The sequence below is a fragment of the Boleophthalmus pectinirostris genome, unplaced genomic scaffold (genome assembly GCF_026225935.1).
Source record: "Boleophthalmus pectinirostris isolate CB_2022bp ecotype Guang Dong unplaced genomic scaffold, ASM2622593v1 HiC_scaffold_5, whole genome shotgun sequence".
Taxonomy (NCBI): Eukaryota; Metazoa; Chordata; class Actinopteri; order Gobiiformes; family Gobiidae; genus Boleophthalmus; species Boleophthalmus pectinirostris.
Genome location: NW_026571404.1, coordinates 16,283,195 through 16,296,967, shown reverse-complemented (window position 1 = coordinate 16,296,967; position 13,773 = coordinate 16,283,195). Strand labels below are relative to the sequence as shown.

The 13,773-nt window shown below is 37.7% G+C and overlaps 1 protein-coding gene across 1 annotated transcript in view; it reads left to right on the top strand.

Moving 5' to 3' along the window:
- disc1 (DISC1 scaffold protein) overlaps window positions 1-9,495 on the top strand; it is a 90,559-nt gene extending 81,064 nt beyond the window's left edge. Inside the window, exons 15-16 of the mRNA XM_055162960.1 lie at window positions 2,703-2,827; window positions 7,713-9,495. Of these exons, the coding sequence (XP_055018935.1) occupies window positions 2,703-2,827; window positions 7,713-7,890 (303 nt within the window). The 3' untranslated portion in view covers window positions 7,891-9,495. The remainder of the gene's footprint in view (window positions 1-2,702; window positions 2,828-7,712) is intronic.
- The last annotated feature ends 4,278 nt before the right edge of the window (window positions 9,496-13,773 follow it).

Below are 13,773 nucleotides of genomic sequence, written 5' to 3'. Positions count from 1 at the left end.
CTGTAGCCACAGCTTCCCTGGGGCAAACTGAACAAAGCGAGGCTGCCAATCTGCGCCATCAGCTCCTCCGACCACCACCATCACTCACACACACACCACTTTCATACGAGGCAATGAGGGTGAAGTGCCTTGCCTAAGGACACAAAAACAGTTTTTATGACTGGCACCCCCCTGTGGCACCTGATTTTCCCAGCAGTCTCTCATCCAAGTACTAACCAGGCCCGGTCTTGCTTAGCTTCTGAGATCTGACAGGATCAGGCTTTGATAAGCTGGTATGGCCGCGCTGTGTTTGTTTTGTTTTTTTACACAGAATAATACTAGTAGTTGTTTCTTCATAATTTCAATGTAGCCTCATACTTGACTTTTATTCTATTCTTGCATGTCTTGTAGGCTGTTTACGCCCCCTAGAGTCGGATGCCTTCTCCAGGACTACATCACATGTGTATGATATGGTGTAGGTTCCCTCATCACGATTTATGGATTCTTAGATCTTGTTTGCAGATCTCGATGGCCTTTCTAATACTGCGCCCAGTATTTGTTGCTCGGATGGATGTGGGTTATTGATTTTGACAGTGCCACTTCCATCAGTGTACCTCAGGGCAACTCTGGCTGATTGCAGGATATTGAGAATGAGGGTGAAAGCTTTATATATTTAGATTTAAAAGATCTGTACAAGTTTTAGCACTACACAATGCCCTAAGCCTTGTCACATCCCCACAGTGTCTTGGTCTTGGAGTCTAATTTCTCATATCTATCAGGTTATATCATTCAGTGCTTAAAGTCTTTTCTAAGTACTCATTTCACACTGATGGTTTGTATTGCTGTGTCCCTTAGGCTTAATGTTGCTTCTCAGTGCAGTTACATCATCCTCCAAAAAACAACAACAGAGCTATTCCAGGACGCCGAGACATGACTTTGCTCTGATCATTCTGACACCTTTGCGCTGTAGGGACTTCTTATTTTCTACCTGAAGCTATGAGTCAGATTAGACTTGTGTGGTTGATTGTTTAGTGTGTCTGTGTGTATGTGTCTGTGTCTGTGTGTATGGATGTACTTGAAACTAGGACAGCGCGTCTGCTAAGGGGCTTGTTCTAATTATGGCCGTCCGTACTGCCCCAGTGCACTCTGCTCCTACCAGTGCCACATGCCCAGTGTAAGTGTAAAGCGAACACACACTATAACATACCCTTATACAGGCTGCCTCTTCAGGTGAATCAGCCCACTAAGAGCACACATGGTCCCCCTGCTGTTCAACTGTGTCCATTCTGACCTCTATTTCACAGAGATTTAACTGCACGCTACATTATTTTACTGTGACTTGAGCTTTTTTTTTTTTATTATAATTTGTGAGCAAATTTCCCTTGTGGAACAAAGTCTAAATTTTGCAACCTTTTGAAAGTGTAACGGCAATATCATTGTTGCAAATTTACTCATTCGGAGCTACTTGCTTAGAACTACTGCTGCTGTCTTTCTGCACAAATAGTATTTTTAAGGATGCTAAAATTATTTGACATTGCACACACACATGTCAGTTTCAGACTACAATAATCAACTTCTATTCAGACTCTGCTGTCTCTTTTTGAAGCGTGACTTGAATTGTTTTGAAAAATGTATCTTGTTCAAAGGACTTTTTGACTTGTCACTCTTGTGGTTAAATATTGCGACTGCTGTTGTGCAATGTCACTGTCATTGTCTAGACTCTAGACAGTGATTGGTCATTACAGCTGTCAATCACCTGCCAGACTCAGACTGGGCTGACTTCATTTACACTAGACATCTGTCTGAGCACTTGGCTGAAAAACCTCACAACAAAAAATACCACGCCACAAAATACCACTGCTGCTATTGTTGTCATTACTAATATGAGGAATTTACTAGCGATGTAACAATATCCAAATCTCACGATATAAACGGCACGATATTTTCACGATCTCATGGTACGATATTTAATGCCATATTTTAAGGAGACTAACAAAATTGTGCTACTTTTTCCTCTTAAAATGCCTTGACAAGACATAATCCAAAGAACTAAGACAAAAAAGTGCTTAGAGCTGTTATTTCTTCATGTTGTTTGCGCATAAAACGGAGCAAAGGATCATGTATTTCTCTCTGTTTTTCTAGCTATTGCTGCACTATAGCAATGAATTTAAGCGAAGAAACTTGTGATTCGATATATTGTGATGGCAATAGAATTTACTCATAAAAGGAATTCACACACTATTAAAGTACATGGACTCTACGTGTATAATATCTCTCAAATGTTACAGTAAAGTTTGTCCTCCTAGGGAAATGTATCCTCTGTATTTGACCCATTTAATTTCCTCTGGGGCATTCTGTCAGGGCAGTGGGTCAGGGGCTCATCTCCAGAGCTTGAGCTAGGCTTGGTCAGGACGACTTTAGCCGGAGGTTATTATGCGTGTTTTGGTTTGAGAGGATGGGGAGAAAATGCAAACTCAACCCCATGAAAGACCTCACGTCACCTCATCTGGGAGTCAAACCTAACCACTCAACCACTACGTCTACTACTACCACTATCAGAATGTTTGTATTTTTAGAACCCAGTTTTGATCTAAGGCGGGGAAGAATAAATTCCACATGATTTAAAGTGATGAAATAAAATAATGTTTGTAATTCTGTTCAGTATTCATACATTTGAACAGTCAGACAATTGTTTTACTGATGACTATTTGTTGTGATTCCAGGACGGGTGCAGTGAGGCGGGTGGAGCAGACCTGACGGAGCAGTGTGAACTCATCAGTGACCGCCTCATGACTCTGGAGGAGGAACTGCAAATGGCCATCCACAATAGGGACCGAGCCCTAACTCATATCCTTTAAAGGAGCTTTTAATAGTGTTATAACAGTGTCCCCTCAACTTCATAATGGATGTTCATAATGGAGTAATCCTGTATTGTCTTTTGAGGCTTTGGTGCTGAAATCTGTTTTCACCTACCCCCTATTTCCGCCTGCTTCCCTGCACTTACATAACAAGTGAGACTCCAGGTCCAATATCTAGGCTTCAAAACTGCCACTTAACCATATTTCATTTATAAAACATGTAGATGCTACGAATGTAAACAATAACCGAAATGTCAAGATACCGTATCGTCAAAAGTCTCACAATAATATCGTGGGCTGTCACAATATATCCAATTAACAGCTTATGAACATCAGAAACTACATATCCCATGATTCACTTCAGTGCAGACAGCATGAAGAAATATGTTTTTTACTTGAATTCTTGGGGTTATGATAGAAATAATTCACACCAAAATCTTGTCAAAGTATTTTAAAAGCAAAAAAGTGTCCTATCTACAATTATATTAGCCTCTTCAAAATATCGCAATAAATATCATACCGTAAGATGCATATTTGATAATATCATACCGGTACATTTGGATATCGTTACATCGCTAGTAGATACAAATCCAGTGCTTGCTAAGGTCAAATTCACAATGCAAAGGCAGGGGTCATATCAGGGATTCAGTGAAGTATCTATTATAAAGTGTTTTTTACATCAATATTACAGTTTATAATGAACAAAATGTAAAATCTTCATCTACATAGTATGTTACAGCAATACCCCAAAACACAAAACGTCTATTTGAAACACACTGCTATAACTTTCCTCCTGTATACTCCGTCTGCCTGTTTATCTATGAGACCTACTTTCCAGCCAGCTCCGTATATCCACATGCCTTTGAGCTTACGGTATATGTTCCCTCTCATTCTACCTTTTAAGGGAAAACCTACCTTATCTGACTTTAGCAGTGCTTTGAAAAGAGGAGAAAACCACAGATAAACAGGGATATGAGCGGGTTGGTACAGACTGGGCATCCTGATTTGAAATGTGAAAAGTGATGGTGAGGAGAGGGGTTCTTTTCATTCAGCCAAAGACAGGGCCGAGGGAGATGTCACTGTAATGAGTCTGCTCCTGTCATGACTTCAGGAAAGGAACACTACATTTGAACTGGGAATTTTTATGAGACATCATAGTCAAATGTCTCTCCCATAAGAATTTTGCTTTAATGGCTTTGATAAATTTGACAATACAGCCAAAATTATGAAAAAAAAACACAAATTAAAAGGTACACTACTTTTCTGCTGGAGGGTAAAATGTCTGCTTCATAGTAAGGCACACTTCTTTTAATGCATTTGCTTAATTGAATGGATTTTAATTGAAAAACAGGCTTTCTTACTGTGAGCGGGCTTGCATCTCCATGGAGACACATACATTTAAGGCCATACTGTGAAACATTCCTGGCCAAGCAATAACATGTTCAAAAAGGCAAACAGATGGCAGACGCTCCACCAGAACTGTGACATAGTGCACATTTAAAACCAAAATCAACAGCTGTAGTGATTTTTATTTATTTTTTTTATCAAGAGAACAAACTGCAACCCATATAGGGAGGGAGTAAAAATGTGTAGTGACATTTTAACATAACAATACAAAGGATTTTTCTATTCCCAGTGTCCAAAAGACACTGCTGAGGTAGATAGAGAAATGTCACTATAATGAGTCTTTCTGGTCCTATCTTAATGTCCATCCCTGTCCCGACCTGCCCACCGCTCCTGCTCTCATTCAACTCCATGTGAAATTACAATATCCATGATAATGACTCAAAGGAAGGGCCCGGGCTGATTACCAGTCACAATACATCATTTTCAGAGCTAATTAGAAACCTGATTGGAAATAGATTGGTGTGTTTTTCCACCGCTCCATTTCTTCCCTGTGCACAGAACCAAGACAAGACAGAGGTGGCCGTGTTTCAACATTACAATGAGGAAAAATTGCCCACTTAACCTTGTTTTTCAGGTTTTGGTTTCTGTTTACATTGCCTATATGTAAAGATGTACACACTAATCATGCACCATTACCGCTGCCACCAGTACTGAATGTAATGCAGCTTGTAATTCATTTTGGCACCTGTTCTTTGGTTGATCTTAGGCTGGTCACTTCAAATTAAGATAAGAAAACTTCTATCTGACCCCAATGAGGAAATTTCAGTGTTGCAACATGAAAATACTAGAACGGCAACAGATTAAGTCACTTACTGAGATATTAAATGCAATAGAATAGCAGGAAATTAGAAAAGGCTACAAAAATTATTATTTAAAGAAAGTGCTGATTCTGGTATAGGCATCCTAATTTACAGTGCATTATATTGTAACCCAAAACATGCTATAGGTCTCCAGGAAGAATAGCTGATAGCTGTTAGCTAAGGTCAATTAAACACAATCAATCAATTAACCTGCTCAGGGACTACAGGTGGAAATTAGCACTGGCGCTACAACCTGGTACAATGCATCTCTCCTGTTAAGGTTAATGTTGATTGTGCACTGTCCCTGTCTTATTAAATAAATAAACTAAACTAGTGTAGATAACTTTAACACAAGATGTTTGTAACACAGACACGTTATTGCTTTCCAGATAGGACGTGAGCATGGATCTCTCTGTCAGGCTCATCATTTTGGTCTTAAAATATTTGTATTAATCTGCTCTACATGATATTTTGCTATTTCATCCCTAAATCAAGATATAAACATAAATAACAGACAAATCAGGCAGCTTCTTGACAGTATTAGAACGCACACACACAGCCAGTTAAACAAGTAGATGTATTCGGTTTCTCATTGTCCTCCTTATGTCCTTGAGTGTGTTCAGTGGGTCCTTTCACATGTGTTAGAGGCTGAGCTCCCATTGTGTTAGCAGAGGTCAGTCCAGTCTCCCGGTCCACAGGATCAGGATGGGGCCTGGCGGTCATACATGGACACAGACTGTGCTCTCCTCTGCTCCTCTCTGCTCTCATGTCCTCGCCTGTCACTCATCTCAGCTTTTTGAAGTCACTCCACTGAAGGGACAGAGGACAGACAGAGATATCATTGTTCTGGCTTTTATGTGGAGAGACAGAGTTGTTGATATAGTAGGAAATAAAAACATACTATTGAGGTCTTATAACCAATTTATTTTTACTTTTTAACATTTTTTACTTGAAATGCTGGAACACAAGATGATTCTTACATTGAATCTGTGTTAATTACTTTTATAAATTGTACTAATTTGTTATTTTATTTGTAATACTGAGTGGATGCTGTGAATGTATGTAAAATAACATATATATAAAACAGATTTACGAAAAGAAGATAGAGGATACAGAGGCATGACTTTGTAGTTTTTGTCCGATTTTAGCCTCACTTTAACTTCATCTTCATATTTGGACTTTCCTGTTTTAAAACCGTCTTATGCGATGCAGTATTCATGAGTAGCTCTTTAGCGGACGCTTTATTATAGATGAGGACAATCTGTGTCCGTTCACAAAGTAAAATGAGCCCGGGCCCCATATGCCTCCTCTGTGCTGTCCCTCTGATTCACCACTTAAACTGGACATTCGCACCATTCATTTCATTTCAGGACCAGGTTAAACAATCCCCCTCATATACGCCCTCTCTCCCATTTCCCCAAGACCTCATGAATTATTAAAGCTCTCTGTTTGCCTCCTGAACAGCCAAAGATGAGATGAAATCATGCATACTGAATCGCGTGGGGTTAAATTGTCTATGACGTGATGATGCATGCTGGTAATCTGTTGGAGGGCTTCAATTTGGGGGCTGATAACTTCATCATGGTTTTGGGCTGTCCCGTGTCATTACCATTAACCAAGCCTGGCCACAAGTGTCAAAATCCGCTCTGATTTTTGTCTGCAGGCGCCGTAATCATTAGCTCCATTTCAATCATTTTATATTTATGTGCATTTTTAAAGGTCTCATCGGAATATAAGAGCGGAAGGGGCACTGTTCAGAATCAATGCTTGTATCATTTGGTTTACCAATTGGTGCAACACAGTTAAACTAAAATGTTCTTTTTGCCTGAACTTGCAACTTGCTCACTGCCCAATCAATAATCAACAAGCAAAAGTGAGACTAAATGGGACTAAATCCAGATCTAAACCAGGAGTAGAACAGGACCAAACCTTGTCTACATCAGGATTATACTAGGCTTGAACCAGGACCAGACAAAGACAACTTTTATTTACTTGTATTGTATTATTAAAACAATTAAATTAGAATCAAAATTTTCAAGAGAGAGAAAGATACTTTAGAGCCAGGCTGATGCAACCTAGTACCTTCGCTTAATTTCAATTTCTCTCCAGCGACTAGGTCAGGAATCGGAATACACTAAACCGTTCGCAAAAACTTCGTAAGTGCGAGTTCGGGCACCAGCCAGTCAGCCAAGAGCCATACATTCTGTGTTGGCAACGATTCCCGAGATTGAGAATTTAAAACTGGAACAAAGAGAATGTTCCGTGAATTTTATTAAGGGGAATGACATTATTGCCCTTCTTCCTACAGGATTTGGGAAAAGCTTAATATACCAGTTAGCCCCATTTGTGACGCATTACAAATAGCAGCGACTGGTTAAATGAAAAATGTACTCGCCTACCGTCGAGCCAAAAAATTCTACTGCTGCAAGGTCATACGGTTTCTTCAAAGTGAAACCGGCTGATGAATCATGCTAATACCTTATTGATCCTGAGGGAAATTCAAGTTTTCCTGCAGCAACACTGAACTTCTCAATGGCCTTTGTGATTTGATTTTAGCTAGTCATTCACAGTTACCAGTAGTGTCAATTTTCACCCGAGTTTTGTCTGTCAGGCTTGTCTGTTATTTACATGTAAATCACTTGTTGATTTCCTTGACTCTGACCGCACAGTCCCTGGAGAAGGAGGTCCAAAATGTGAAAGCCACTTTGCAATCGATGCTCACTCAGCTCCAAAAGGACGAAGAGGAGGAAGACGATGAAATAAATAAGTTGGAGGATGATGACCTTATGGAAAATGGGCTGGAGGAGGAGGAGGACCAATATTTTAGTGACAGTTGGGACATTTGAACTGAACTACTGCATTTTTTAGACTTTCTTTCTGGGACTTCTCTGCAGTAGTGTCTATATTAACTGCACCCACATCTGTTCTCCCACCACACAGCCAAGAAATGTCAATAAATTCAACTATTTCAATCAATACAAAGAAGGCATTTTTAATATACAACAGATAAGAACTTTGAAGCGTAAATGTTTGCATGAGGGAGAGATCAAGAGTTAATCCCTTATTAAAAACATAAATGCAAATTTTAACATCCTTGGAGCAAAAAACATTTACCTTGTGTGCCTTGTATTACTGCATTTTCTATAGTATAATTATTTTTCACTTTTATAAATGGCTGACCAATGTTTTGCAAGCTTTGTTTTTGCATGAAATATTAGCATTCCATTTATTTATGTTAAAACTTTTCACCTGAAGCACATACCTATCTCTTGGGTAAGCAATTTAACAAATAAACAAAAAACATTTCTAACTTAAGTGTCTACAGCCATTGTGTAGCTTCACTGTGTCTACATGTGTAAGCGTTGTCGTTCACTTTCACTATTTGTATGTTTGGTTTGTTGTGATGTTGTGATTTTGTTATTTATGTTTCGAAGTCTTAAACCCTGAAGCACAAGTTAAAGACGGATCTGAAGTGTACTTTTCTGCAGCACTAACCATCTGTGGTGTTCTGTTATAGTTTTGCATTGGACCAATCTCTAACATTGTGCATAATTTTAAAGGTGCACTGTGTAACTTTTCTAGTGGAGGGTCCGTTATTTGATTTTACACTTATCTAAATTACCTAACGATTATCATACAAAAACAAATGTAGGTTATTTTTATGGATTTTTTTCTACAATATCACACATTTTCTGCACTTTACAATGAACCAAAACAACAAACGTTTTCTTTTTTATGTAATTTTAAGTGTTTTTTTTTCCCCACATTTGACACGGCAGTCCACTTATAGAAAGAAGCTTTATTAGAACAAACCTAGAGATTTTTATTTTTATTTTTTTTTTTTTTTTTTGCAACATTTGAGCATTAAAAAAGACATACAAAAGATTCAAATTTATGGCAACCACCTCACTGAAGACACATCATAGTCACAAGCAGATTACACCACCAAGCCCAGTTACAGTTCAGATCTGTGGAGAGTAGGCAGTGTATTTTTAGCAATACAAATCCATATAATTGAAAAGTTAAAAGCCACACAATTCAGCAAAGTAATATGGACAAAAAAGAAAAGTTACATAGTGCACTTTAAAGTAAAACTTCCACTGTTGTTTTTGTTGTTATATATATATTTTTTTGATGGGCTGGTTTCGTAACAACACACTTCGACAAAATGTCTAGTTTTCCACACCAAATTGTAACCTAAAATTTCATCTTGAACTTCTGTAAGGAGATTTTGATCAAAGACAAAATGAACCCGACAGATTGAACTGAAATGATTGTTGCGAAACCAGCCCCTTATTCCGACTGACTGTGGTGCTAATGAATGTGAGCTAACTTGAAAACACTTTAATCCTTTCTGAGTGGCAATATTTGTTAAACTTTGATCCCTTATGTATTTTTGGTTTTCTTGAAGGAAATTGAAGGAAGATAAATTATCATTGGACTCAAGACAATCTCCTGTGTTTGTTTTATTTCTCCTTCCGCTCTCTACCCAATTTCTGGTCTGATTACTCCATGCACTGAATTAATACATTACCATTATTATTGGATTTGCCACAGAGTGAGAGCTAATTGCTAATAGTATTGTTATTGCAGTCAATGCACCACAAATAACAAATAAGTTAAGCAATACTACAAGCATAAGCAGTGCTGTATGGTAGTATAAAACTTATTAATGCATGTTATAGAATGTTTACTGTTATGGAAAAACATATATATCTCTTGATGATAAATAATTAATCCATTTGCAAAGCCTGATGAGTTTTTGGAATATAGATCAAGGTTTATTCTTGTTACAGCAGATATGGACAGGGTCTAGGCCTGCCCTGACCAGAGACAAACAGCCTCTCCTCAGTATGTCCCTACCACATTTGACTCAGAATCTTACAAAGCATTAAGTTTGTCTGAGATGACCAGAGGACATATAGATTTCAAACTGAGAAGGTGACGACTCCTTCCGAGATGTGCTTGATCTGCTTTGCATCCATATTCACATGCATTTGTCTCTTCCTGACAAGACTAGCAAGCAAAAGGGAACAGAAGTGTTTACATTGAAGGGTCTTTCTAATGCTGTCTTTAACTACCAAACCAAATGAGTTTTAGTTACAAGACCAAATGTGTTTCTGAAAGATAAACTAATCATTATTTTAATGTAATCAATCATCAATATTTTCCTGTGGGGGTCTGGGTCTCAGGTAGAAATCACATTTATTTACACAGAGACAGATTGAGAGAAATCCTTCCACAATATTAATTTCCATCACATTTACATGTATCAAATATTTACACTCAATGAATGCAGTCTATTTGAGGGAATTACCGCAGCCCTGTACTCCACCCAGAGCCCTGAGATCATCTGACCAGCTCCAGTTGGTCGTGCCCAAAGCTAGGCTCAAGACGAGAAGTGACGGAGCTTTTTCTGTGGCAGTGCCCAGATTGTGGAACAGTCTTCCTCTTCCTGTCAGATCCTCTCAGTCTGTAACGCAGTTTAAGACTAGGCTAAAACTCCCCTCTTCTCCTTGGCATCTAATACTAGGTTATCTCTGTGTTTTATTGTAGTTTTCACATATATTGTCACATGTATAATCTCACGGTATGATATTATCACAATATGTCACGGTATGGTATTTTTTGCTATATTTTGAAAAGGCTAATATAATTGTAGATAGGATATTTTTTTGCTTTTAAAATACCTTGACAAGATTTTGGTCTGAATTATTTCCATGATTTCCATAATCCCAAGAATTCAATTAAAAAACATATCTCTTCATGTTGTCTGCACTGAAATGAGTGATTGGAAATGTAGTTTCCGATGTTTATAAGCTGTTGCTGCTATAAAACCATACATTTAAGCAAAGGAACTTGTAATTCAATATACTGTGACAGCCCACGATATTATTGTGACATTTTTGACGATACAATGTCATGATATTTCGGTTACTATATTATTGTTTCTTCTGTTTTTGTCGACTTTTGTCTTTTGTGAAGCACTTTAGTCAGCTGAAGTTGTTTTAAATGTGCTATAAACTTAAATTAAATTGAATAGAGAGGTAGAAGTGCTATTAGTAGTTGTAGGAGTAGTAGAGGTAGTAGTAATATGGTTTTCTTTTATGTTGTTACTACTACTACTACTACCGTTGTAGAAATTTGTCACTCTCATGCAGAAATACTTTCAATTTCACCATTTCAGTGTAACCAACTCCTTGTGCTTATGTAAGTTTCTCATGCACAGCAGTGGGACAACCATAGCAAAAAATATAGAGATACTGTGAAATCTCTCTTTAGGCGATACAAGCTGCACTTTTGTTATCAGTCGTCAGCAGTCATGTTCCGGTTAATTGGAAGACAGTTTTACACATGGCGTAATAGTAGAGATATTGTAGTTTGGTTGTTCAGGGCTAGAGTGATTCTCCTCAGAGGCATGTCAGCGGGAAGCAGTTAAAAACTACAAGGCTTTTCCACTTTGTTCTGCAACAGGACACTACACATAAAACACTGGTCTATATCTGTGAGTGACAAATACAAAACTCCATTGGTTTGTAATTATATGTGTGAGTCAGCTCTGAGCAGAGGGAGACCACAATCAAAGGCACATGTTTTGAAGTCTTTTTCTCACAGATAAATGGTGAGAATCTGTTGAAAATCATGAAATTGGCAATGGGCGTAATTTTTGACACTTTCTGGCGTCATTTTTCTTGTTTCTTTGGTGGATTCCAGGATACCCTTAACCCCTGTATTGTGCAGTCATTTGAATATTGATCTAATATTTTATGTCTGATGCCCTGCCTGCCTCTACTGTCTATATATGTTGTCTTGGGACTGGGTCAGTTCTCCTCAGTTCACCCAATGTGTTAAACCCTACTTTGTCAAATGTATTTATTTATTTTTATTTTATTTATTTTTTTTAATGAACCTTGGTAAATCATAACCCGAAATGCCAAAATTAAAAATTTTAGTTTGATCGGACAAATGGTTTTCAAGATATCTCAATATAATTTTTTCACTTTTTAAGGGACACACCCAACCTCAATGATACCAACAGAAAAAAATGTAGCCCTATATGCACATGCCAAATATCCATTCAGTGTATACGGCTATACCCTTATACACACGGAGTCCAATTTGATACACTCTAAGAAAAATTGTCAATCACACAGTACCAAAAGTCATTGAAAATTTCACAACTGTCTTCATTTCATGAAATCAGGATATTTACAGTGGTTAGAAATTCTGGACAGGTCATTATGCAAAATGCTATAGTTTCTTGTCGAAGATGATTTCAAGAAAGGGGTGTTTGTCACACAGTGTATGTCTGAATCAGGTATCCAACAAGAATCATCTTTGGATGGCCAGTCGAAGGTCTTGGCTAGTCCCTTGAGGGTGAACTTTACCTTATAGTCACCAAATTCTTCTGAGATCTTCTCCACCAGACCAATACCTGGGAGGTTATCATAGCTGCATCATACAAAGTTCTAAGGTCTAACAACAAGAGAGATATTGGCAGGGCCTTCATGTTCATCTTCATCACTCACGTGTCCCTGATGAACTGCAGCCTAATCAGGGGGGTTTGCCTGTTCACTGAGTTTGTCGACATGCGTCTGAGTCAGGGAGACAGGGACAAAACGATGGTACTGTTATGTTCCTTTGATTGTCAGTCGTAGATACTAAATGAATATTTGGCACGTCTTAAGATGGGGGTAAGTCAACTTCTAGGTAAATTTGTGTGAAAATAAAAAAGAAAACCCCTCCAGATTTTTTACACATAGTAGACATATAGGGCTAAATTTTTTTTCTGTTGGTGTCAGTGATGTCGGGCGTGTATCTTATTGTCAATTTCAAGGTCAAAATATAGGTCTAAAGGTAATTGTTCTCAAAACTACTCAAATGCAAAAACAAACTGATTTGGATTCCTTATGATTTCCCCTTTCCAGAGATACCTTGGTTTTTTATATGGGACCAGTAGTTGCTGAGTAAATACAATTTGAAATTTGGCGACCACGCAAAAAAGTGAAAACATTTAATTGCGATATCTTGGAAACCGTTACTCCGATCATGCTAAAATTTGAGATTTGGGCTTTCTTGGCTATGCCTTACCCATACACCAGTTGCACTCCTTGCAGGTGGACAATGTAAGGGTTCAAATTGCAATTTTTTTTTTTTTTGGTGAATTGAGGTGGAATGGACCGACTTCCAAAATAGCTCATTTCCTTTCACATATTGATTGTTTGTAATAAGATTTTTTCCTTTTCACTTCAACCTACATCATTTAGGTGCAGTGACTGATTTGCTGTTGTATCATTGTTTTAGTTTCACAACACAATAATGTTGACCAACCCTATTCTGGTCACTTTATTTTGAAATCTTTTATATATTATGTAGATCCAAAGCAAATAATTTAGATTTTAAGATGACATTATTACACATATACGGTTAATTCAACATAAAAAAAAAATAAAATCACAGCCAAATGCTAAAATATAAAAGACAATTACTTCTTTTTAATTAATAGGGACATTTGAGGACAGTTATAATTGCTTTAAAAACAATTAAACAAAATCAAACTTGTCACTTTGGTACATTAATTCCTTCCGAATTATAACAGCATTGTAATTTTTTGTGAACATTTAATTGCCTGAAAACAGAACTGGCATGGATCTTCATTCCTGGATGCCAAAATGCTGCTGAGCTGTGATAAAGTTACTGTTATACCAAATAATATTTCTTCATTGTTC